Source organism: Artibeus jamaicensis, unplaced genomic scaffold (assembly GCF_021234435.1).
Source record: "Artibeus jamaicensis isolate MK-2021 breed Jamaican fruit bat unplaced genomic scaffold, CSHL_Jam_final contig_511, whole genome shotgun sequence".
Taxonomy (NCBI): Eukaryota; Metazoa; Chordata; class Mammalia; order Chiroptera; family Phyllostomidae; genus Artibeus; species Artibeus jamaicensis.
Genome location: NW_026521866.1, coordinates 2,196,390 through 2,224,145, shown reverse-complemented (window position 1 = coordinate 2,224,145; position 27,756 = coordinate 2,196,390). Strand labels below are relative to the sequence as shown.

Here is a 27,756-nt window from a genome sequence, read left to right as displayed (position 1 = left end):
TTTTCCCAGGACCCCTCAGCGTCCCGGGCTTCCAGATAGTCTGAGGGGAGTAGACTGGAAGCCGGGAGCCGATCTGAGGACTGGGCGCAGACCTAGAAACTCTGTGTGCTCGTCATGGCATGCTGCGTGGTGTGTATCCCTTCTGCTCCTGTGTTTGTCTGGGTCCCCTGGCCAACCTCTGGCAAAAAAAAAAAAAAAAAAAAAACCAAAAAACCCCTAGGGATGTAGCAGCACCCCGCCGGGTGCTGGTCCCAGAACTGTGTGGAGGCTGAAATCTCCTCTGCTCCCCTCTCGTTGGGTCTCTTGGCTGGTCTGGGCCCAAAAATCCTAGGGAGGGAGCTTTCTGGGCGCTGAACATTGGCTTAGGCGCCCTCAGGCACTTGCCCAGACACACTGCGTGTGGAGTGACTAGATCTCCAAGTTGCGCGCAGGCTGCAGTTTCTTCCACACCTCTTTGCCTGGGCCCCTCAGCCTGCCTGGCAGGAAAATTCCAGGGAGGGAGTCGTCCGGGTGCTGAACGCTGTCCCAGGCGCCTTTAGGCACTCTCCCAGACACAGTTCCCACCAGGCGCTGAACCTCCGAGCTATGCACAGACTGAAATCACCTCTGCTCCCCTCTGGTTGGGCCACTTGGCATGTCCCCGGCTCAAAAATCCTAGGGAGGGAGCTTTCTGGGGGCTGAACGTTGGCCTAGGCGCCCTCAGGCACTTGCCCAGACCCACTGCGTGTGGGGCGACTAGATCCCCAACTTGCGCGCAGGCTGAAATTTCTTCCACACCTCTTTGCCTGGGCCACTCAGCCTGCCTGGCAGAAAAATTCCAGGGAGGGAGTCGTCCGGGCGCTGAACGCTGTCCCAGGCGCCTTTAGGCACTCTCCCAGACACAGTTCCCACCAGGCGTTGAACCTCCGAGCTATGCACAGACTGAAATCACCTCTGCTCCCCTTTGGTTGGGCCGCTTGGCAGGTCCCCGGCCCAAAAATCCTAGGGAGGGAGCTTTTCGAGCACTGAACGTTGGCCTAGGCGCCCTCAGGAACTTGCCCAGCCCCACTGCGTGTGGAGCGACTAGATCCCCAACTTGCGCGCAGGCTGAAATTTCTTCCACACCTCTGTGCCTGGGTCACTCGGCCTGCCCGCCCGGCAGAAGAATCCCAGGGAGGGAGCCCTCCGGTCGCTGAAGGCTGTCCCAGGAGCCGTTGGGCTCTCGCCACAGGGCGCTGGTTCCCCTACCCTGCACCGGCTGTTTCTCCCTGCTCCGTCCCAGAGACTGCTGTACCGCTGCTGTCTCCCTACCTTCTGGTTCCTCCGTGACCGATGAGGTTTCTGGTCTCTTATTTTCATATATGCTTGGCATCTGCTGGCTTGCTGGCCTCACCTCCTCCGATTGGATGGATTTCTGTCTCTTTTGTACTAGGAACTGGTCTCTGCTCCGTCCTAGTCCACCGCCATCTTGAAACCCCCCAAGATTACTTTTTGTTAAATTTTATTTTATTTTATCTTATTTTATTTATTTATTTTATTTATTTTTATTTTTTTATTGATTAGAAGCAGCAAGAGCTAAGGGGACAGTCACCTACAAATATTTTATTTTATTTTAAAACAGAAAATGTGCACATACACATTATGAGAACCTTTAACATTATAATGTAAAAAGCTACTATTCTCTCTCTTTCAGTAGGAGGTGACCACTGTTCACAGCCTGATATGTTCTTACAGATGATTTCTGTGTCCATACAAGGATTAAGCAGAGTGGAGTGGTTAAGAGCACAGATTCTGAAGTCAGCTTGATTTGGGTTAAATTTAAGTTCTACCTTGATGCTAGTCTACCCTGACAAGTTGTTTACCCTTTCTAAACCTCAGTTTCCTGAAAATGGTAGCTATCATTAATATCTACCTCATAGACCTGTTATGTTCTACAGTTTTGTGACCTAATGTATTTTTTACTGATTGTGTTGTGAGCATCTTTCAGTATTCATTCACATATGCAACAATCTCTCTGACTGTTGCACAGTTTCATGGTATGGAAACTCTTATTGAATTATTTATTATTCCCTTATTGTTACACATGAATATTTTTATTCAGAAAAGATTACTTGTATTGGGGTGATGAGGATACAAACCTTTGAGCTAGGTTGAAGGATGCTTAGGAATTTGGAATATGTTTTTGAACAGAGGGAATTGCAGATTGTCAAAGAAAGAGGCAGGGATTTATTTACTCTTTCAGTAAGTATTTATTGAATACTTAGCTATGTGTAGAAATAGAAACAGGAAATAGAGTAGTAAACAGGAAAGAGTCCCTGTTCCAAAGGTGCCTAGGACCTGGTGATGTGCATGTTTGAGGAATACCTAATAAGGGGCTTTGGCTAGAAGGAAAGTATGTTTAAGAAAGTATATTATTGCATAGAATTCCACTGTGTATATGTACGATAGCTTTTTCATCCATTCATTTACTGATGGGCTCCTAGGTTGCTTCCAACTCTTGGCTATTGTAAATTGTCCTGCTATGAACATTGGGGTGCATAGGTTCTTCTGGATTGGTGTTTTAGGGTTTTTAGTATATAATACTAGCAGTGGAATTGCTGGGTCAAAAGGCAGATCCATTTTTAGTTTTCTGAGAACATTCCATACTGTTTTTCATAGAGGTTGTACCAGTCTGCAATCCCACCAACAATGGATTAGGGTCCTCTTTTCTTCAAAACCTCTCCAACACTTGTAGTTTGTTGCTTTGTTTATGATGGCCATTCCGATTGGTGTAAACTGGTATCTCGGAAGGAGCTCCTACCCTTTGCAACAGCATGGATGGAAGTGGAAAGCATTATGCTGAGTGAGATAAGCCAGGCATTGAAAGACAAATAGCACATGATCTCACCTTTAACATGATCTCACTATGGTAAACTTAAACATGTTGCTGGAATAGTTACTCTAATTCTCATCAGCAATTTTTAAACTACCTTAATTTTATAAGGCCAGCGTATATAGTATATTTTTTTAAAGAAGGGTAGTAATACAAAGAGCAGAAGACCAAGAGGCCCAGGGAGTAGGATGGAGTTGAACCGGCAAGCCTAACTGTCTCTTTTGTCTGTTCATTGCACAGATTCTTTTGTACCCCACTACATTCCCAGTAACACAGACTTGTGTGTAATTAACATTTTTTCAATTTTTTTATTTAATTATTTTTCAACTACAGTATTCTGCCTTTTACTCCCATCCCAGTCCACCCCCCCTTGTGCCCCCCACCTGCCTCCCATTAACATTTAAAGTGATGAGGAAAATACTAAATGCAAGGTCAAAGACAGAATAGATTGAGACTGAGCAGAGAGATCTGGTGGAAGAGGCTAATTTTGAGGCATCAGTCCAATTTTGGATGCTCTGGGAGCAAGGATTTCACACTGTGTTCAGAGGCTGTTCCTCATTAGTGTGGTATCATAAGCATAAACCCCAGCATAATCTAAGGCTGAATTCATACCACAAAAACATGTGTCTACATCTTAGCATTAACAATGACTCCATATATGTAAGAGAAGAAGGCATTCTTAGGAAGAAGTAGGCAGGATGTCAAAGTAAATTTATCAAGACAGAAACAGTCACTTTAAATCAATTTAAGCTGTATTAATTGTTAAACAAGATACGACGTTAGGCAGAATCACATGCTGAAGATGGAAGAGATATGACTTCATTAAAGTTAGCTGAATTGATTTCTTTTCATGCTAATGCACACATAAATCCAAGGAGGCTGCTGCCAAGAATATGTAGAATATTCTAAAGCCTACAGTAAAAGTCTACAAAAAATCTTGTTTTACTAAGTTCTTGAAAGAAGAAAACTATAGCAGGTAGTAAATTAATCCTGTTATTAAAACTGCTTGCATAAAGCCTACACACACACTGCTGCTTGTGTAAAGTATACACACACACACATACATACATCTGTCTCAAATTACTTAGGAATGAGCTTGTACAAGATGCTTGAACATCAGGTGATAAAATAACATTGCAGCTGATTTCTTTTATTTCTGAAAATGAAAATGACATTTATTCTCCACATGTAACACTGTCCAGTAGTAAGCCCCAATTTATTTCAGGGTAAATCATCTAAACTTGTTAATACTTAATCATTTTGGTATATGAAGACATCAAGTTCCATGGTTCAACCTAACAGTTTAGAAATACTGATATCAACATATATGGAAGGGTAACTTCCAAAATTTGAAATCTCAATGGATCTGTTAAAGTAAAGTTGGAAAACAGAGTTTAGCATTAACAAATCTAAGTAAGCAGAAGTCCAGTAAGAAAGTTTGCTTTATTATTAGGGTCCTAAGCACTTCTGTTAGGCTCTTCAGAGGACTGATGATGAAAGAAATGAAACTACAGTGAACTTCTAGTAGCATAGAATTTATATACAGGGTGGGGCAAAGTAGTTTTACAGTTTTAAGTACACAAAACACAGTTTATTTCTATGTTATCATTTGTTAATTATTGTATTATTTTTCATATGAACTGTAAACCTACTTTTCCCCACCTTGTATATTAGGAGGGTAAAGTTAATCTTTGGAAAATTTATAGAAAAGTGATGTTAACTTAAAAAATAGACTTAATAAAGACAATTAGAAATAAAAAACTGGAATTAAAAAGTTAGTATAAAATTAAATGTGAGTAATAAACAACCTTCTTTCCTTAAAAATAATACTCTTATTGAGAAAAAAGTTTTAAATTCTTAAAGATTAATTGCTGCTTATACACTAAGGTTAATTGCAATTACTTAAAAATATTAAAAGATTATCTATATTCTGCTAGTAATAGACTACTAGGGAGATACAGTGATCCATGGTTTTATAACTTGTTGAATTATAGCAAAGTGAATTAAGCCTAATTAAAAAGTTCCTTCCACACTTGAGAGTAAATGTATATATGAAGGATGATGAATGACTTTAAGTGAGTAAACACCATGACACAAACCTAAGCAAGCTAGTGAGGACTTAACTTGCAGTCTCCTAGTCTACAAATACTAACTTTCCTCTTCAGTAAATAAAAGAGTTATTAAGATGGGTGGGCCAATAAATAATGTTAATATTTGACCTTTTCTCAGCATTCACTCATGCACCCTAATTTCAAATTCATCACAATGGTAAGAGAGCAAGTTTTATTGTGAATAAGCTTAGGAACTGTGGATTTAAAAGCAGTATTCTTCATACTCATAATGAAATAGACCTGATTTCTAATTCATTTTTTTCAGATAGCTCGACAAATTATCTATGATAATAGAAGCTTTATTTTCTCATTTGCAATCATGAGAGAATATTCATTTTGTTATTCTCTTGGACCAGAGGGCTGGTTTCATAGCATGAAGCATGAGCATGATCAAGCTTGAGCATAGGATTTGTATTTTAAACACAGCTTTCATATACTGGTAAAATGATGAATAACATATTAAAAGATATTTTCAGTGAGGAAAAAGCACTGCATTCTTTCTTTAAAATTTATTTTATGCAACTATGCAATTAATCAAGATGAGTTTAAAAAGCTCAATGAAACTGTTAGTAATATTCAATTTAATATACATATATTAAATTAATTAAAAATAGACAATGGAATATTACCTTTTTAAATAACTAAAAAGGCAACAAATTTTTAAATTCACTTTGCCAGCCTGTACCTGTAGTACCTGTACCTGTACAGGTAGTATTCCAGGATGTCTGGCAAAAGTAGAACACTCAGGCTTTTATCCTTTACAAATAAGATGCTTTCACCTGATTTTTCCTCAGATGGGCTTAACATTTTTAGTAAACTGAACAGTGGCTATGATTTTTTGCTAATACAGTTTTGATTCTCAATTCTTGTAATTTATTACACTGTAAAAGTATTTTACCCTTAAAGCTTTACTCTAAAATTACATTCTCTTAAACAACTTCTTAAAGAAATTAATGTGCAATATAATGTTGTCATTTCTTGAAGTGTAAGAAATACATGACTGATGGATTCAGTCGTATACATACAGACTTCCTAGAACAAAGGGAGCCTCCTTACATCTCTCTAAAAAAGTGTAATGTTAAAATGTAGGAGCTATTTCTAAATATAAAACCATATTATTTTTTATTTAAACAATATTTTATTAGCCTTTTGAGTCCCAAATATATGATCATTCTTAGGATATGCATAAAGAACATAATGCAGTTGCTATCTAAGATTAAGTAGGTAAGCATATACCTTGTGTTTCTGAGTACTAGTGGGGGAGACTTTCTCGCATATCTTCCTTGAAGAAATAATTTTTGTAACTTTCTGAAGGAAGCACTAGGGACAAGACCTGCAGTGGATGTGGAGGTCAGAGACAGTTGAAAACGGAAAAGAACATTCTTGCTCTTGTGTTCACTATCGGCTGTTCTAAAGCATCACTACTTAAGATATTTATAAATGTAACCAGAGGTAAAACACAGGAATCTATAGTGGGGCCGGGTGAGGGGGGAGAGTACTTCATAAATAGACAATGAATTGGATGACATAAAAGCCTTTTTCCTGCCTCATATTTCTTGTATAGCTTTACTTCCTTAGGAAAAAAATCTATAGTTGTTTCATTTTCTTCCTGTTTTACTATAAATACTTTGCAGCTGTTTTATTGTTGTTGGGGTTTTTTAATAAAATAATTGAAATTTTGAGAGGACATTCTTTTAAGAGCAACTGGTTGGTTCAGAGTACAGGAAGAAAAAATACTAAAAGTATAAACAAAAATTTTCTAGAATAACTGAATTGACAGAACTATTTTGTTGCTTGGTTTTGAAATTGCTTATTCTGAATGATGTGTATCTACCACTCTGGCAACTGTGAAAATAAACAAAGCTCCCTGAGGCAATAAAGATAATTTAGAATGTACTCAGTTGAAATGGAGGTTCTAAACATTTAAGACACTGTCTCCCAGGCCATTAATAGTGAGATGTTGTTTGGCCTTGCTAAAGTGTATGAAGGAAGTAGGAGGTCACATCTTGTTAAAAATTCTGCTCTGAGAGCACTTACCTTTAATAACATAATCTAAAGTTATTACCTTCAACTATTATGTCAGGGTAATTAAAGTGTGCATAAACCTTTCCATGGTCATAGTGTAGTAACAAGGAAGTTATTATATACTGGTATGTACTGCAACACAAGTATTTTTATAAGTGTCATATGGCTATCTTAACAATTTTATACTTCTAAAATATTTTTTCCCTTTCTATATTGACAAACTTTAAATTGTCAAAGTCAAATCTACCATTCTTTCTACTTGAGAGTTTCTCCAAACCTACATGCCACCTTTTCATCTTTAGCGAATGAAATCCATTAATTAGATGAGTCCAGTTGTTTACAATTCAAATGGCAGCATTGATGTTGATAAAGTGCTTCAGTGATGACTTGTCTCAGTTTGGAATTGTGAGCTCTCTAGGCCTGGCACAGTCTTTTGTTTGGGAAATTACTGTCAGCTATTGTCATCCTTTAAGGGAAATTTCCATATAATTTTGGATGGCTAAGCCAGGTAGTAATAATGGAAACTATAGTGCATGTGCAGGTAAAAAAAATTTTCCCCTTTGAACACATTGATCTGCATTTTTAAAAATTGCACTGTCAACAGTAAAATTCTTGAGGCAGAGGACATTGTCCTGGTGGCTTGACTATCCATGAGAAGTGTGGGGTATCAGGGAGTATTGTGCCTCCAGAATCTGATAGCTCATTATGAAGAGTAATAAATATGCAAGAAGTTTCTCTGCATCCTGAACAAAAGATAGCATCACACCTAAAGATTTTCTTACTTGAACGTGCCTTATTGACAAGTTCAAAAGCACATTTTGCCCTAGAAGTGGTTAACTCACTTTGATATAGCATTCAAAATCCCCACATACTTGGGTAATTTCTGGGTAGTAACCTCATACCTACGATAAAGCAGAGAATTCAACAATTGGCCACTGTCGTCAAATGCTATAATTTCAGATAAAAATAAATGAAGTTGGACTTTTAAAGGAGGCTTAAGTTTTTAAACTTTATATTAATCATCTATTGCTGAATAGAAATTATCTAAAAGAAAACAGCAACAGATAACAACAGAAGGTGAAGGAGGGAATGGAATCCACACTAACTCAACCAAGGACCTATCTGGAAGTACAACTAAATAGTGGATAAACGTTTCATAGCTTAAAGCAACAAACACTGTCTCAGAGTTTCTGGAAGTCAGGAATGGTTTGGGCTCTCTCGCAGACTCTAGTCAAGGCCTTCCTTAGGGTGCAGTCTTCTGAGGACCCACTTCCAAGCTAATTCACGTGGCTGTAGGATGGCGAGGGCTGAGTACTGGCTAGAGAGCTATTTCTTGCCACATGAGTCTCTCCACTAGACAACTCACAGCCCGGGGCTATCTTCTCTCCGAGTGAGCAAGAGGAGAGGCAGAAGGTCAGCAGGACAGATGCCACTGAGTGCTATCCTGATACTTTGCTCACTAGTAGTGAGTCACTAGCTCCAACCCACACTCAAGAGCAGGGATTACTCACTGGTATGGTAATCAAGAGACAATTACTGGGGGCAATTTAGAGGCTGACTACCACTGTGGGTCATTCTAGGCCTTTCGTTAAGATTCTGGACTTTGCTAAAAATAATGGTAACTAAAGGTTGTGACGTGAGAAACCAAGAGTAGGCTCCTTTCTCCCTCCTTCAAAGTTAATCATCAGACATTTACTCAGTGTACACATTTTTACCATGCATAATATAAAACCTTATAGAACAGGGTTATAAAACCAAAACAGCAAAACACATATGGAGTGTTTTTCAACCCATGGAAGGAAGGCACTGGCTCACTGAGCCTTTGGCAGTTAACTGGGGAGAAGGTAGACACGTAAGGATGTGAAGCAGTGGTGAGGCCTCGAAACTTCCTGATGACAGGAACTAGACTCCCAGGCTCAAACCTTAGCCAGTTCCTTGGCTCTACTTTCTCCTCATGCCTGCTTTTTCATGTGTAAGAACAGAATAAAATAGTATCTGTAAAGGTAATACAGTAATATTATGAGTTAATATATGTGAAGTGAACAGACCAGGGCTTTACACATAGCAAGCACTTTGGTGTAAGTTGTTAGTGATATAAAGCCACAGCACATAAGTGCACAGTGAATGCTATTTCAAGTGATCGATTATACAAGTTCTACTTCTCTCTTTACCCAGAAATACAAAGAATTAGATTATTTTGCTGCACAATACAAATCAATATTAAAAAACACTTAAGGCTATAAACAAAGAAGCATTTTTTGCTTACATGGTTATTTTGGGCAATCAATTGTGATGTTTCTATGCTACTAACAATGCTGTACACCTGAATAGTCTAATTTCATTTTTAGATACCCTCACATCTTTTTCATTTCATTTATTTATTCACTATTGATCCTTTCATGAGTGTGAGCACCTCCTGGACATGGAGCACTGGGCACTGGGCATAACAGACATAAGCGTAGACATAAACATGAGACATTAAATGAGGGGTGCTCTAGAAGATGCACCAAGGAGAGAAATGTACTTCTCTTTAGGGGAGGACATGGACATGACCAACTTCCCTAAAGGGGAAACATGTTAGCTGTGTTGGACTATGCCTGATGGAGGAAGAACAGGAAGATATTCTAGTGGGAGGGAGGAAAATGTGCCTGCCACCTCTGAAGACAGGAAGCAGCCAAGCAGATACAAGATGCTGGCTGTTGAACTGGGCAACAGCACACAGCACAGAATGTGCATTGGTGGAACTGAAGCTACAAAAATAGGCAGGTGCATGACCTTGAACTGAGGGTAAGAATCATCACTTGATTGACATTTGAGAGGGAAAGCTATCACCCTCTGATCCCTTGCAAGGCCTGCATGATCTGGCCCAATCCAGGACTTGCCTGCATACTGGGCTGCCCACAGGCTGTCTTGGGCAGGTCAGACAGGCCAGCTCTGCTTTTGCTTTAGAGCCTTGGCTTGAGCCACTGACTCTGGCTTTTGCTTTGAAGTGTATTTTGTCTGATATAAGTATTGCTACCCCATCTTTCTTTTTGTGTCTGTTTGCTTGGAAAACGTTTTCTATTCCTCCTCCTTCAAACTGTGTAGATCTTTTGTTTTGGGTCTCTTATAAGTAGCATACATGTGGGTTGTGTTTTCTTATCTATTCAGCTAGCCTTTGTCTTTCAATTGGAACATTCAATCCATTTATGGTTAAGGTTATTTTGATAAGTACTTATTTGTTGCTATTTTTATTTTACCTGTCTTCCTCTCTCTGCCTCTCTCATCTCTACCCATTTCTTCTCCCTATTATAGGAGTCTCTAGCATCTCTTGCAGTGCAGACTTGGTGGAGACGTACTCTTTACACTTCTTTTGTCTTGGAAGGTCTTTGTTTGCCTTCCATTTTATTTATTTATTAATATGTTATTGATTATGGTATTATATTTTTATGATATTGATTATGCTGTTCATTTTTTTCTCCCCTTTATTCATCTCCACCCTGTAGTGCCAGCATTCCCCCAGCTTAGTTCATGTCCATGAGTTGTACGTATAAATTCTCTGGCTTCTCCATTTCCCATACTATTCTTAACCTCCCCGTGACCTTTTTTGTGTCTAACATTTTATGCTTTTTATTTCCTGTAACTTTTCCCCTATTCTCCCTGCTGCCCCTCCATGCTGTTAACTCTCCATGTGATCTCCATTTCTGTGAATCTGCTCCTGTTGTAGTTGCTTAGCTTGTTTTTTTTTAGGTTTGGTTGTTAATAGTTGTGATTTGTTGTCATTTTATTATTTGTATTTTTTATCTTCTTTTTCTTAGATAAGTCCCTTTAACATTTCATAAAATAAGAACTTGGTGATGATGAACTCCTTTAACTTGACCTTATCTGGGAAGCACTTTATCTGACCTTCCATTCCAAATGATAGCTTTGCTGGATAGAGTAGTCTTGGATATAGGCACTTGCCTTTCATGACTTCAAATACTTCTTTTCAGCCCCTTATTGTCTGGAAGGTTTCTTTTGAGAAATCAGCTGATAGTCTTACGGAAACTCCTTTGTAAGTAACTGTGTCCTTTTCTCTTGTTGCTTTTAAGATTCTCTCCTTATTTTTCATTTTGGGTAATGTAATTACAATGTGCCCTGTTGTGTACTTCCTTGGGTCCAACATCTTTAGAACTCTCTGGGCTTCCTGGACTTCCTGGAACTGTATTTCCTTTGCCAGATTGGGGTAGTTCTCCTCCATTGTGATTTTTTTGGATAAGTTTTCAATTTCTTGCTCTTCCTCTTCTCCTTCTGGCACCTCTATGATTTGGATGCTGCAACGTTTAAAGTTGCCGCAGAGGTTCCTGAACCTCTCCTCATTTTTTTTGAATTTTTGTTTCTTTGTTCTATTCTGGTTGACTGTTTATTTCTTCCTTCTGGTCCAAACTGTTGATTCGAACCTTGGTTTCCTTCCCATCACTGTTGGTTCCCTATATATTTTCCTTTATTTCACTTGTCATAGCATTTACTTTTTCCTCTGTTTTGTCCCTATACTCAACCATTTCTGTGAGTATCCTGATTACCAACCAGTGTTTTGAACTCTGAATTTGATAGGTTGGCTATCTCTTCATCACTTACTTGTATTTTTTCTAGAGCTTTGATCTGTTCTTTTAATTGGGCCATATGTTTTTTGTCTCAGCATGCCTGTTACATATAAGGGGTGGAGCCTTAAGTATTTACCATGGTAGGGCAACCCAGTAGCTTTGTTGTGGCACTGTATGTGGAGAAGGGATTCAAGAGAGAACAATGGCACTTGCTCAGCTCTCAGTCAGCTTTCAGTCACTTCCTGAGCTACCAAACAAATGTTTGGTCCCTCCAGTGCTGATTCCCGGGTGGGTGGTTTTGTGTACATTCTAGGACCCTGTGGGACTTTCCAATGAATTCTCTTGTGAGGCTGGGAGTAAACCCCCACAGGTTTTTCAGTCAGAGGTTTTGAAGCTTTATTTCACTGCACTGGAACCCTGGGTTGCGAGGTCTGCCTTAGTCCCCAGTTGTTCCTCCTGGTTTATCTGCATGCAAACATGGGACAACTCACTACACCAGCTGCTACCTTGCCATGAGTCTTCTCCACCCTAGCTGCCTGTCTCTGCCCCTCCTACCAGTCTGGATGAATGTTTCTTCTTTAACTCTTTGGTTGTCAGACTTCCATACAGTTTGATTTTTTGGCATTTGTGGTTGTTTTTGTTTTTAAATTTGTTTTTGGTCTTCTTTGGGTTGTGAGAGGAGGCAAAGTGTATCTACCTATACCTCCATCTTCCTTCAGAAGTTCTTCTTCCAATTTGAAATGAAATCCTTGCTGGATAGGGTGGTCTTGGTTGTAGGTCCTTGCTTTTAATTACTTGTAATATTTCATGCCAGTCCCTCTGGCGTGTAGGGTTTCTGTTGAGAAATCTGTTCATAGCCTCATTAGAGTCCCCTTGTATGTAACTAGCTGTTTCTTCCTTGCTGCCTTTAAGAATCTCTCTTTGTCTTTAAAATTTGTCATTTTAATATTGATGTGTCTTATAGTGTACCTCTTTGAGTTCATCTTGATTAGGACCTCTGTGCTTCCTGAATTTACATTATTTTTTTCTTCACCAAATTAGGGAAGTTTTCTGCCATTATTTTTGTTCAAACGGGTTTTCTATTTCTTGTTCTTTTTCTTCTCCTTCTAATATTCATATGATGTGAGTGTTGTTACATTTCACATTGTACTGAAGCTCCCTTAAACTATTCTCATTCTTTTAGAGTCTTTTTTCATTTTTTTGCTCTGACTGGGTAGTTCTTTCTACCTTGTCTTCCAGCTTGCTGATTCAGTCCTCTGCTTCATCTAGCCTGATATTAATTCTTTCTAATGTATTTTTCATTTCAGATATTGTATTCTTGATTTCTTCCTATAGGTATAGGAAGATACCTATACCTATAGGAAGGTATAGGTAGTTTCTATGTCCTTTTTCATGCTGTGTTTCTATGTCCGTTTTCATACTGAGTTTCTATGTCCTTTTTCATAGTTTCTATGTCCTTTTTTATGCTGCTATAGTTCCCAATAAGTTTCTTGTAGTTGTCACTAAATTCCTTGAGTATCCTTATAAACTTTATTTTGAATTCTATGCCTGATGGATTTGTTGCCTCAATTTTATTCAGCTCTTTTTATATGGAATCCTCCTTTCCTTTCAATTGGGGGTTATTTCTTTTTCTCCCCACTTTAAGGAACTTTTTTTTGGTTTTTTCCTGCATTTCACATTGCTTTGCTTTGCATGTTTCTTTGTGAGGTGGGCTTCCATGGTAGGAGTCTATGGGAATCAGTGGTCTGTATGCTCTAGGATTGGCCTTTATTCAGTTTATGTGCGCTCTCTTGTTGTACTTGGGCTTTGATTATTGATGGCTTGTTTGTTGTTGCACTCTCCCCTCTGGCTAACTGAATGGGAATCACAATCTGCCCTCCTGCCCAAGTCTTCTATGCAGTTGTACAGGTGCTGGTTAGCACAGAAGTACTACCTAGAAAACAAAACCCACACCAACAAAAATACCCCCCTTCCACATCAGCAATATCAACAGTAATTGAGCAAAGATGAATAAAGTTAGAGAGAGATTAAAAATATTATGATAGGAAAAAAGGAATATGAGATCACTAAAGGAGAGAAAAATGATTTTGAGCAGAAATAAGGAGGATAAATAGTAAGAGTAGAGAATAGAAACAAGACAAAGAAAGGGAGAAAATAAAATTTCAGTTGTAAGTAAAACAGGGAGGGGCAATGGCAATATGGGCTAAGAAAAATGCAAAAATATAACATGAGGTTTGAAATAAAATTTAAAAAGTATTATACCAAAGGTAACAAAATTACAGAATAACCACAGCAGCGTCAATAACAATGACAGCTGAGCCAAGATTAATAAAGGTGGAAAGAGAATAGGAATATTATACAAAAAAGAGAAGAGAATATGAGATGTCTACAGTATGGGAAAATAATTTTTCAAATAAAAAATAATTTTGAGAGGATAGAGGGAGAGGAAATAATGAGAATAAGAAATATAATCCAGGTTAAGAAGAGGAAAAAATAAAATTCCAACTCAAATAAGCATGGGTATGAGGAAGGCAAAATGGAAGACAAAGGGAGAGTAACTATGAGATTTTAATTTAAAAAATAGTGAACAAATAGGAATACAGTTGAAGAAGAACAGCAATAACCATAATATCTATGCTGAACAAGCCACAATTATAAATGTGGAAAGAAAATATGGAAGAATATTATAAGAAGGGGAAAAAGAATGAGAATTGACTAAAAGAAAGAAGAATGATTTTGAGAGGATAGCAGGAGAAATAGTGAGAGTAAGGAATAGAAACAAGGAGAAATGTGGGGAAAAACAAGCTTTAGAATGAAAATAAAAAAGGGCATGAAAAGGGCAAATGGAGTAAGACAAGGGAAGGTACAATATGAGATTTGAAGTAAAAATAAAATAAAATAAATTATATAAAAATCTCAGTAAAAAGAATAAGAAATAAAAGACAAAGAATAGTGAATTAGTTGGAACACAATTGATGGAAAAAAAGAAGTGTTAAAAGACTATGCAAAAGAAAAAACAATAAAACAAATTCTGAAGAGCAATGAAGTGGAATTCATTCCAGCAGAGTTTAGTGTTTGCCTTCTGTCTCCTCTTTCTGGATCTGCCTCTGGCTTTTTTTTTCTTTAAATATCAAATGAAGGTCCAGGGATGGGTCTTCCAAGTTCTGGCATCTCCACTTGTATTACATTCACCTGCCTCTAGATGAAGCATCTATTGTGATTGAGAGGATGGAGTCCTAGGGTATGCTCTGGGAGGCACTGTTCAGTCTTCTGGGAAATTTGTGGGTAGGTTCCCCCTGCCCCTGCACCACCTGTCTTGGTCTGTCCCAGCTTATTTTCAATAATGCATAGTTTCTGATGAACTAGCTGTCTGTTTCAAGGGAGAGGCCAATCTGTGTAAGAGGGTCAGCTCTTTCCTGTCTGATGCTGATGGCATCTCTCTGTGCTAGCTGAGGCTGGGTGGAACCCTGATTCCCTTTTGATGCATTTATTCCTGATCCCCTTGCTCACTGGCCTCAGTGGAATAGGTCCCTAGGAATCAGTGTATTTTGTCTCCCTGAGAGAAGTTCAAAATGGGCCATTAGGTGTTCCTCTTTCTGTCTTTCTCTTGTGAATATGGACCCTTCAGGGTCTCTTGCTTGAAGTCCTGCAGGAGGTGAGGGCTGAATGCATCCTTCCCTTCTCAGAGTTTGACCTCCCCCTGGGAAGGTGATTTTGTCTGGCTGTAAATAATGTCAGGTGCTCCACTCCTGCCTATCCAGTTCCCAGCCCATTGCCCTCATAGCAGACACAGTCCGAAGTCTCCACTCTGTTAAGCCTCTGTCCTACTGGGTACATAAGGCTGGGGCCAAGAAATCCCTTTGCTGTGCACCTTTCTGGTTTCTCTGCCTAGCTGCATTCAGTGAGAGTATACCACAACCTCAATCCTTTTCCTTTGCTGATAGGGCAGCTGTACACAGGGTCTTTCTTCAGCATGCCTCAGGTCCTCTTTTAAAAAGTTTCTCTGGGCACTCCCACTGTAGCACTGAGTCACTGTCTGGCTTTCCTCACACATCACCCCTCCAAAAAGCCAAAAGTCTCTCACAGCCATGGCTGGCCATGGCCTGTCTCCTCCTGACCCAGGTGCAGGTAGAATTGTTCTCTCTCTGCCACTCTCCTGGTTGGCATTTGCCACTGCAGTTATGGGTGTGCTGCTTGCTATATGTGTGTGTGGCCTGGATCTCCCCAAGTTTGTATATCCAAATCATTCCCAGCCCAGGTATGGGGTTCCTCTACACTGGGAGGGGAAGAAATTGCATGCTGTGATCTTGACTAGGGTCTCTGTGCCTGCAGGTACCCCTACTGGGGTACTTCTTACCTTCCATTGTGAATCATCTTTTGTATTCCTTGGCTTCCAAACTTCATATCAGGTAAGATTCTGTTGAATGATCAGTTTATTTTTCAGAAGATCAGTCAAGTATCTGAGTTGGGGGCAAGAGCAAGTGGACTCAGCTTCTACCTACTTGGCTGCCATCTTCTCTCCTCAATACCTACTTATTTACTTGCCAATAAATATTCTTCTCTTTTCTTTATCTTCAGTGACATCTCTTCCATTGAAAACCTTACCTGATACCTCAAACCCTCACTAATCCCATTGCCCTCTATATTTCTGTAACAATTTTAATTTTCCTGCTAAATTTATGACTTACTTATGACTTGCCTTTATTTAGATATATTGGTGTTTTCATCTTGGTTAGACTTTAAGAGCAGAGACCATGCATTTTAATTCTCCATTTTCATCACCCTCGACATAGTAATGAACACAAAATAAATGCTCAGTTTTTACTTCCTCACTGACATATCTACTTAGCTTGATCCAGTGACACTTGATGGTATCACCACACACTTGTGTGTATCTTGTTAGCCTACCTAATTAATGTATTTTTCCTCTTCTCTGTCTTCTCACCCATAGCATGTGCATTCCGGTACAATGGACTCTCCTTCGTCTACCTCATCTACCTCTTACTCATCCCTCTGTTCTCAGAGCCAACAAGAGCAACAATGCAAGGTAAGAGACAGTTACCATTCTGTGCCAGTCTGAATGCATTTTCTGAGCTCTCTGGGTTTGTCTTTATCTGATGGGTTAGATGCTGTCTGTGCAGTAAGCTGGTCCAGTGGGGACTGGGTGTCAAATATGTGAACAGCTGCATCAAGCAAAGTAGTGTGGAACATGTTGGTGATACATGTCATTTATATAGCTAATATACCATGCAAGTTCCATATTATCTCTAGGTTAGTAAGATTGCAATACATCCAGAATGTGTTGGGTAGTTAAGACAAACTCAATGTATTTTCAATGAAATAAGGCAGGTGACATCATAAGATTGGTACATGATTTTCATGGTAGATTGCTGGGGACAATGTGGTGGCAAGTAGAAAAAGGGAAGTGTTACATCTCTAAACCACTTAGCAGAACTGGGTAGGAAGCTGGGTCTTAGTCTTGACTTGTTCGTACATCAATTGGGATCTCTTACATATGCCTCTCATCAAGTACTTTGAGTAAGTTATTTGAGTCTGAGGAATAGTTTCTCAAGCATATTACTCCAAAGCTTTATATATCTTTCTCATTGTTTTATTAGAACCTGAAGTTATAGAAGATTGACCATATCTCCTTAGGCCTGATTAGGAAGCATGTTCTGGTTTGTAAACATATATTTTAAGTTCCTCCATAAATATTAGAATTAAACCAAAATGAGAGTAGCCTGTTATTCTAAACAATGCTGCTATAAGAAATAAGGACTATGCCAAATGTCTTAGGTGAGTGTGATGACTGTATGTTTACATGAGAGAAAAAGGAAGCGTGACTAATATTCAACACAGTCTCACTTATTTGTTTGTTTACATAAATGCAGAGGAACTCTAAGAAAGGCTGTCCCACCTATTTCTTTCGGAACATGTAGGAAGCACAAGCCAGGTGTTTCTAAGCCTGTGTTTTGAAACACCTCACATTGGACATTTCTGGCAGTGCATGGTCAAGACCATCATTACAGCCTATGTGGAGCAGATGTACACAATGAGACATCTGGAAGAGTGACTGCAGCATGGCTTCTCAGAGAGATGCTAGTTCAAACACACTGAGACTTTTCAATTCATGTTCATGCACATTTCTCATGAATTGATAAGAAAGCACATCAGCAAACTGAAAGAACTAATAATAACCTTTTCACCACCTGCTCACATACAGGCTCTGCCTTAAAACAGCAAGCAAATTTAAATTGTCCCCCAAGCTGCTCAGGCCTCTGTGCATGTCCACAGGATCATGTACCACAGGATCATTTAGACTCCCCCTAAATGAATGTGTGGTACACATATATGAAAGTTACTCCCTGACCCTCTGTCCTCAATTTGACCTGTGGGCATTTTTTTTTCCTGTGTGATTATTTTTCCTGAAGTATATCCACAGAGGGGCCCACTAGGTGGAGAAAGTCAGTGTCAGCACTGAGAAGGTGTATCTTTGGGATTGTTCTTGAGGTGGCCTAAGTGTGAAAACCCATTTTCTCCACTGTGGTTGTTTTGGACAGGGATGTCCACTTTCTGTGATCTCAGAGGTGTCAGGAGGACACAGATCACATGAGTGTGACTGAGGTTTCCCCCATACCTGGGATTAGACACAAATTTGCTGTATGGCTGGAAATGACTGCATGGGAGATGGAGGAAGATCAGGAGCAGTTAGTTGTATGTTAAAATGTTATCAAGTTTAAAAAAGGATTTGAGTAAGAACAATTGCTTGGGGGTTCAATACATTTAACTTACTTGTGAGTATCATCTGAATTGCTGAAGTTGAGAGTTGGAGAAGCTTTCAGGAATTATTAAGCATATTCCAGCAACCAGAGGTAGAATGAATCCTTTCTACAATGTCCAGGTTGGCTGGCTATGTAGTCTCTTCTTAGATACCATTGATGAATGAAGCAACTTGTCTATATGGAAAGTCTTACACAGCTCTCTCTTGATTAGACCTGAAATCCATCTCCTGGGAAATCTAAGCCATTGTTTCCAGCCCCAAGCTACAATAAGTTGACAGATTCTGGAAAATTGCTGTATAATAATATGAAGGGTTAATCAAAAGATAGGGGATTTACCTAAATGATTTTGTCTTTCATTAATCTAGGATTTTAAAATTCTCATTTTTCTATTTCAGATGTTCAAATGTGTAATTATCTCAGTAGGATAGTATCAATCAGGGTCTAACCTGAAATCAGGAACCATTCTAGGTATTTTAAAAGGAGAAAATGTAGTAGAGGAAATTAATCACTAGAAGTTAAGAAATAGCCAAGAAGTCAAAAAGAATGTTGAGGTGACTTAGCTAGCAAAGTAAGAAGGTTGAGGAGGAACAGGAGGTATTAGGAGCAGAACCGAAAAACAAGGGCCATCCACTAGTTGCTAGAATCACAGGAGAAAGTTGGGATATAGACGTTTATAGACAGGCTTTGACAGGTAATCAGCTATTATATAAATCAAATGAAACAGTTCCATGTTAATCATCAATAAACTGCTCATCACTTTCAAATGTCAGAAGGTGGGTAGCTGAGGTGATGATAGTTCCCTTTAGTCTTCATGGGACAAAATATCCCTAGTTACTCAAAGATGTAATTTTTCAATTGTTCCATTCAAACAGATTTCATCTGGATGTTCTTCCCTCTACGAGAATTTCTTCTAAAATGCTATGTTTAGTGGGTGCTGAGTAATAAATTCAGAATTCCCCTTTCAAACTGAGGCACCATCCCCAGCTGTCTATGGTTGCTCACAGCAGAATCCCTCCCTAAGAATTGGTGGTGGCTAAAGGAAGCTCACAAGTGCACACACACAGGAGGAAGGCTATACCAATGATTATTCAAAATGAATGCAAAGACCTCTAGTCTGGAAACTCTGAAAGGTTATGCTAGCTCCAGAGCACCCCATGAACTGAAGCCCCTGTTGTGAGAGCATCACACTTTAATTTCTCCCTTCATGGAGTCCTACTGCTTTCGTGCTGTGAAAGGTGTTATGGCCAAGAGCACTGCCCAATAAACCACCTGATGTGTGAATCCACCTGAACCCACCTCAGTGTCTGTTTGTGGGGAACTGGACCCAGACTGGTCCTTACAGACAGGACCACTGCCTCAGACATCTGGTCAGATTGGAGAACACATATTGATGGAAGACAAGGACTAAGAGGTCAGGGGAGTGGAGCATGGGTTTGAAACAGTGATCCAGAAAGAGCTTCAACATATCTGTGCAAGGGTATGAAACCCTGCCAAGGACTGCAAACAAGGCCAGTGTGCTGGGAGTCCTGTGTGTCCTTGCCTGAAACTACCTGACCCAAAAGTCACTTCTTTTGATCAAGGTCTCCTCCTCTACAGATGGGGGACCCAAATTCCCCAGGATTACTAGACTTTATGGGATCACAGGAGCAAATATGGATTTTAAATAAAATATAAAATTATTACACAGTAGTTATTATTAGCTGTAGAAATGACATCCTTTTGAACTGGCATGAGCATACCTCTGCAGTCCCCTGCATATTGAAGGCTTTTCCCAGATTTCAAATGGATGGCCTCTCCGAATTCAGATTTCTCTTGAGTCACCTCCTCAGAGGCAACCTCCCTAACTAAAGCTCTTATCCCAATTCCCACCTTATTTTTTATACTATAAGCCAGTTTTGTTTTTTCAGTATTTGTACCTACCTGAAATTATTTGTGTAATCAATCCATAGCAAAAGCTGGACTTGGGGACCCCAGGCTCACAGCTATCCAAATTCTCCCCATGATTGCCCCTGCATACCTCCTTTGTGTGACAGATCCTCCCCAACTGATGGGCAAAATTCTAAGCAGTCCATAGAACGCCTCAGTTCTTACATAACAAAGTATCTTAAGGTCACTTTAGTGCCCCAGTCAGTCCAAGATGATTATCACATCAGACAGTATACCCAGACCACTGTAAAACTTAAAACTGTAGAACATTATTTAACACTAAAGCTTCTCCCCTCTGCCAGTGTGTGGCCACTGCCCAGAAAGGGAATGAGGGCCCTGGGGGTCCTTTCTGGAATACTCCATGTGACTCTGCCCCTCCCTGCCTTCCCTCCTCCTGACCTGAGCAAGGCTGAATCTTGATAGTGGTGTACTCACCACAGGTCCTGGGCAGGCGGAGCACTCTCCACCCACTGGTTATGACACCCTTCAATTCCCTTGGTACAATTGGTAAAGGCTTACCACCTTTACCTTTCCCACTGCTTTTCTTGGGCAAAGTAACTTTAACTTGGCTCTTGGAAAATTATTCTCTTTCTCTCTTTTCTCCATGTCTGTCTTTCTCCTCCTTTCTTTGACACACACACACACACACACGAACACATATACTCATGACACGGGCAGCAGGCACCTTTAACCTGCCATCAGTCAGTGTGCAATTATTTTCCTTAGCAAGAATTTCACCTTCAGATTTCTCAAGCCAGAGTCATATTTCCGTGTAGTAAGTCCCAGTTCACAGAATGATCTCATTGAAACCTTTCTCATTAGTCTTGTAAATCTCTCTACAATATCCAACTCTTCTGGCTTCTCCAGTATTCTCATGCATATCTTCCATGGGTTGAAAACAAATGTCTTTGTCATAGTATTCACTGGAGAATGAGGGAGAGTTTGCCACTAAGGTGTGGTCCCACTGTGGGCCTGCACTTGGAAGTTAGCCATTGTTCCATATCAGTACACTTATGTCCTGTATCTCCTTTCTATTGTGTAAACTTCAAGATGGCAAGATTTTGCTGTTTTGTTCACTGCAATATTTCTAGGACACAGAAGAGTGCCTGTGTATTGAAGGCATTCACTAAATATTTATGGAAAGGATTTATTTCCAGAGTCAAGTGTTGTAAATGCATTTATGAACATAGCTATAATCCTGTGTTCACCTCAATCTCTATAATAGCAAACATCACAGAACACTATCTTCCATATACCCATAGTCTGGAGACGGAAGCTTAGGGTATGATAAGCCATTGAATTTGGTATTTTCAATTTGATTGAGATCAAAGGATAACAAGTAATTGAATAAATTTAATGTTTTATGTGTTTATGTACAATGATAAGCATCTTATTTAAGCACATACAGTTTCCCCTGCATTGCCATGAAACCTTTTGTAAGCTGAAACAGTGTAAAACAAAGAAGCAATTGCCTTAGGACACATGTTATTAATAGATGCACAAAATAAATAAAGATAGAGCACAGAGGCTCCTACATAGTTCACAGATGACAGCTTGATGCTGAGATGCCAAGTGTGGTTCCTGGGGAAGGAGCTTGATGGGGCCACTTTCCTTGCTCAGGATATACTCTGCAAACCAACACAAAAAGCTATTTTTGCTTTTCACTTTATTTTGTAAAAGCAAAATCCTCTTTGGATTTCTTTTTTTTAAACATTTTTTATTGTTGTTCAAGTACAGACTTCTGCCTTCCTGCCTCACCCCTCCTCACCATCCCAGCCCTCCCCACCTTCTTCCCCTGTTTCCACCCACCTTGCTATTGTTTATGTGTCATTTATAATTGTTTCTGCAAACCCTTCACCCTTTTCCCCTATAATCTTCTCCCCTCTCCCCTCTGTTCACTGTCAGCCTATTCTCGATTTCAGCGTCTTCTGTTATATTTTGCTTGCTTGTTCATTTTGTTGATTATGTTCCTGTTAAACATGAAATCATATGGTATTTGTCTTTCACTGCCTGGCTTATTTCATGTAGCAAAATACTCTCCAGTTCCATCCATGCTGTTGCAAAGGGTAGTAACTCCTTCCTTCTCTCTGCTGCATAGAATTCCATTGTGTAGATGTACCATAGTTTTTTGATCCATTCACTTACTGATGGGCACCTAGGTTGCTTCCATCACTTGGCTATTGTAAATTGTGCTGCTATGAACATTGGGGTGCATAGGTTCTTTGGGATTGGTGCTTCAGGGGTTTTAGGATATAATCCTAGTGGTGGAATTGCTGGGTCAAAAGGCAGATCCATTTTTGGTTTTCTGAGAAAATTCCATACTGCTTTCCATAGTAGTTGTACCAGTCTGCAATCCCACCAACAATGGATTAGGGTCCCTTTTTCTCCACAACCTTTCCAAAATTTGTTGTTTGTTGTTTTGTTTATGATGGCCATTCTGACTGGTGTAAAGTGGTATCTCATTGTGGTTTTAATTTGTATCTCTGTGACAGCTAGCAATATTGAGCATCTTTTCATATATCTCTGGACCATCTGTATGTTCTCCTTGGAGAAGTGTCTGTTCAAGACTTTACCCATTTTTAAATTGGGTTGCTTGTCTTCTTAGAGTAGTCATGTGAGTTCTTTATGTATTCTGGAGATCAAACCCTTATCTGAGGTATCATTGGCAAATATATTTTCCCATACTGTTGATTCTCTTCTTATTTTACTGCTGTTTTCTTCAACCATACAGAAGCTTTTTATTTTGATGAAATCCCATTTATTTATTCTTTCCTTTATGTCCCTTGCTCTAGAGGACATATCAGTGAAAATATTGCTGTGTGGAATATCTGAGATTTTCCTGCCTGTGTTCTCCTCTAGGACTTTAGTGGTGTCATAACTTATATTAAAACTTTTATTCACTTTGAATTTATTTTTGTGAGTGGTGTAAGTTGGTGATCAAGTTTCATGTTCTTTGCATGTAGCTGTCCAGTTCTCCCAACACCATTTGTTGAAGAGGCTATTTTTGCTCCATTTTATGTTGCTGCCCCCTTTGTCGAATATTAATTGACTGTAGAGACTTGGGTTTCTTTCTGGGCTCTCTGTTCTGTTCCATTGGCCCATGTGTCTGTTCTTATGCTGCTTTCATTACAGTGGCCTTGTAGCACACTTTGATATCAGGTATTGTGATCCCTCCTACTTTGCTATTCTTTGCCAAAATTGCTGCAGCTATTCAGGGTTATTTATGTTTGCATATAAATTTTTGAAATATTTGTTCTATAACTATGAAACATTTCATTGGTACTCTAGTAGGTATTGTGTTGAATGTATAAATTGCTTTGGGTAGTGTGGACATTTTGATGATGTTAATTCTTCCAATCCATAGATTTCTTTCAATTAGCAAAATCAGGTATTAATGCAGAACTTTGTAAAAATGAAGTGGTGTAAAGCAAAATTTTGAAAGTGGGGGATACCTGTAATACTGGAGAAAGAGCATCTTTTGCTTTTCACTTAGTAGAGCGCATTCAATTGAAAATGCACTCCATTAAATTTACTAACTAATCTATAATTAACTTCAGGTGGCCAACATATCAAATTGATGAGGTATTAAATTCTTCAACTGTCCACATAATAGATTCCCTATACCTGATATGTTGAGTATAGTACATTGATCAATATGGTAAGAATTTGCATTTTGTTTGGATAGAAAGGAATGTAAGTAATAAAACATAAGATATGGAAGGAAGCAACAGTAAGTGCTCAATATATTTTGGCTAATCATCATAATATTATTATTTTAAAGTACAACATAATTACTTTGAACATTGGAGTGAACCAAGTTTAGAAATCTCAGTCTCATGTGTATGATCACAGAAGAGTCTTTATTTCAGGATTTGTTCTGGTGTTCTATAAATATCAGCTATGAATTATGAGATTTTCAAAGTCCCTTGTTAACTAATATTTAGGTTAAGTAACCCATTCATAGAGAGCAAATAGCACTGCTTACAAAATACAAACTTTGCATCAATTATTTATATGCGTTAATTTTATTTAATTCTCAAAACAACATTTTGAGGAAGCTGCTACCATTATTAAAAACTACTATGAAAATCCTCATATTCAAGATGAAGAGTGGGTTCCAGGTGTGTTGAAAACAAGCCCTAGTCCACACAAGTGCTGTGTGGGTGGTCATGCTCTTAGTCATGGTGTCATTCAGACTCATGCCCTGGACAGAATAGTCCTCTGGAGATTTACAAGAAGAGAGGCAAACCTAGTCACTAAATAAATACTTGTTGGCTGATAAATTACCAGGGTCTGGGCACACAGTCTGGAGAGATAATATTAGTATTTTTAAAGGAGATATTTTAAAATACATTGGTGCAGATTGATGACATACATGTAAGTTTCATAGAAGATAGATCATATTAAAAGTGGTTATTTCTTTCAACAAATAGTAATTGAAAGACTACTTTTCAGGAAACACAATCTTTGGATTGATGAAGCATAAAAAAGAAGGTAAAAACATGGTTCTTCCCTGGGGTAGCCTCCCAGACATGTTGTATCTCATTAAATGTTAGCTCTTTCAAAGATGTTATCTTGAGAAGCCATATATGTATTCTAGCAGTTCTGTCATTTCTATATTGATCTCAAGTTACTTTGCAGTTGCTTAAGATTTGCATTGAATAGACACAATCATAGCAAGCCATTGTGTTAAAAGTGGGTCTGACTTGTACAGCATTCGGAGTCAAGTTTGATGGGGAAAAAGAATGGGTGGTGAAATAAGTGCTATCAATTTTATACAAAAAAGGACAAAACCCAGAGTATTTAGCATAAAATAAAGTATCTAGGGTCAATGGCTGATACATATGGTATAACAAATACATGTGGAACATCTTTCCATGATTTATGTATGATGTACTTAATTCATGATGTTGTCATGAAATGAGATACTGGGATGAGAAGGTAGCATCCTGAAGAAAGTATTGATTGAGTAGATTTACCATGCAGTGTTTACTATAATAGCTAAGCAGTGCCTAATTAATGTAGACCAGAAACTTAAGTATCTGGAGAGGTACTTAAACTGAGGATTTCAGTAGTATTAAAAGTAGCTAACTTTTATGGCACAGTTCCTATGTGCCAGGCACTACTGTAAGCACTCACCATACTAAGTCATTTAATTAGAAGATGAAAATTTATTTATTAAAAGGGAATCTCCTTTATGGAATGATAATAAATAAACATGTATTGTGAAATTACCTAGGTTATAAATCTACTTACCAAAGTAGGAATACTACATAGTGAGGTACTAATATTAAAGCTCTCTCCTATTAATGAATTAGTGAGAAATCTATGATAATGAGACTTAGTAACATCTTGGCCAGTCTAGATTCCTATTTTCCTGGTGTCATTCTCTGTGTCCAAGGAGCTCCTTTCCCATAAAGCTGCTATGCGATGCGATGTGAAGTTTGCTGGTCTCTGGAAATTGCTTCTGCCTGCTTGCTTGGTCTTGCCAGCAACTTTTTGTTAATGTGTTTTCTTTATAGGCTCTTTCTTGGTGGGGAGGAATTGTCTACTTATTGAGGGCTAGTTGAAAAGGAATTCTCCAAATTACAACACTTCTTGGACAACATTCCTCATAAACTTTCCAGCAAGAATATGCTAGAAGCATTATCATCTAATTAGTTCACCTGTGAAATGTTTATGATGTGCACATGCACACGCATATATGCTAAGGGATAGAGAAGATCATTGTCTAAGGTATATAATTATTTCTAAGGACAAAGTTGTCTTCTTGACTAAGGACTCATACTCATTCTGAGAGACTACATTCCAAATGTTTTCTAAGACTGGACAACACTGGACTAGATGAGAACCAAACTTCCAGAGGTGGAAGAATGGGAAGGACTCACAGTGTCTGTGCACACCTTTCCTGTCTTCTCTGTTCAGTTACACCAGCCAGCTCCTCTTGGAGTAGGTGCCCCAGTGATGGTGGACCCAGTTCTTTGCTGAGGGCAGCAACTGCCAAAGGAATAACAACAGAGCTGCACAATGCCAACACTTTCAGACTCTGCCCTCAGAAGATTTTTCAATACAGGGTTTTGTGGAGATTTTATTCTCCCTTTTATAAAAGTAGTGGTCTCTGAATTATGTTTGTATTTTTGTTTTTCCTGAAAACTTTGCATTGTTATTTTGAGCAAAGTAGCAGTTCCCCTGATCTACTTGCTTGCATTTACACTCAAAAGTGATTAATTTTTTCCTGGTTATTGGGATTTCTTTCAATTATATTCCTCAGTTGCGAGGAGGGATATCATTAAAAAAGGGTAGTAAAGGAACAACCTAATTGTGCTTAGGCCACAATTGTCAGCAAGTGATATTTTGGGCAGGCTAAGTTAACTTTTGTAAACTGTTGGCAAAGTTATTTTAAGATGATAGAAAAAAGATATTTTACTCCCTTCAACTCTGAAGAGTAGTCTTTGTTTAAGAGGACATTGTGCTAACTATAAATAATCCTGTGTGTGTTTATGTGTGTGTTTTGTGTTGCAAATAATCACCGCTAAAAACATCCTGAGGCTCTGACCTAAGATGTACCAAAGACACCCTGGGAAAGGAAAGATGATGTTCAGTTTGCCTTCATGAAGAGGGAAAGAGGTTTGTAACTTATAAAGACATGTTTAGATATCAGAGATGAAATAGTAGCAGATATTTAAAACTGCTTGCCTCTGGGGTTTTTTTTGTTGTTAAAACACTGTTAGTCTTTATACCATTAGGCTTTGTATTACTATGTTTTATTATGTCATAATAAAAACAAGCAGGAAAATATCTAATTGAGTAAATTATTAAGTGTTTTATTAACATCAGTTCCCCACCAAAAGGAGTGCTAAAAAGAGTAATTAGATGTTTGTTTCTTTTTTTTATTATTTATTGATTTTAGAGAGAACAAGGAAGGGAGAGTGAGAGAGAGAGAGAAACATCCATTTGTTGTTCCACTTACTTATGCATTCAGTGGTTGATTCTTGGTTCACTGGTACATGCCCTGACCAAGGATTGAACCTGCAACTGTGGCATATCAGGATGACACTCTAACCAACTGAGCTGCCTGGCCAGGGCAGATGCTTATCCCTTAAACTTTTGAATAAATTGATTTATCATAGTCCTTTTATATTATTTTATCTGTCTTTTGGGGGCATGGTACAGCTACCATGTCCCATTATTATTTCAAATTTGGCAAAAAATATGCAGTCAGACAGAAGAAGTTTCAGACAATACATATAATTCTCTGCTCAGGAAACACTGGGTCTAATTATTATATGACTGAGAGAAGACTTTAGAAGTTCCAAACTTTTTGTCTTATTTGGAGATAAACCAAATATACATCATGACCTTACCTGTGATTTAAAAGCCACTTTGTCATTACAGTAAGGTACTTCACTTGAATTAATATCCGTTTGTTGATCCACTCTTCAAATTACTATTGTTTTGTTTATGCAATTTACAAACACTTACTGGTACTTATACTGTTA

General features: G+C 38.7%; 1 protein-coding gene across 4 annotated transcripts in view; it reads left to right on the top strand.

Annotated features, from left to right (window-relative positions):
* The window catches only part of PIEZO2 (piezo type mechanosensitive ion channel component 2), a 534,747-nt gene that overhangs the window by 86,321 nt on the left and 420,670 nt on the right, over positions 1-27,756 (top strand). For all 4 annotated transcript variants that reach the window (XM_053668846.1, XM_053668845.1, XM_053668844.1 and 1 more), the window contains exon 2: positions 16,501-16,596. In XM_053668846.1, the coding sequence (XP_053524821.1) occupies positions 16,501-16,596 (96 nt within the window). The remainder of the gene's footprint in view (positions 1-16,500; positions 16,597-27,756) is intronic.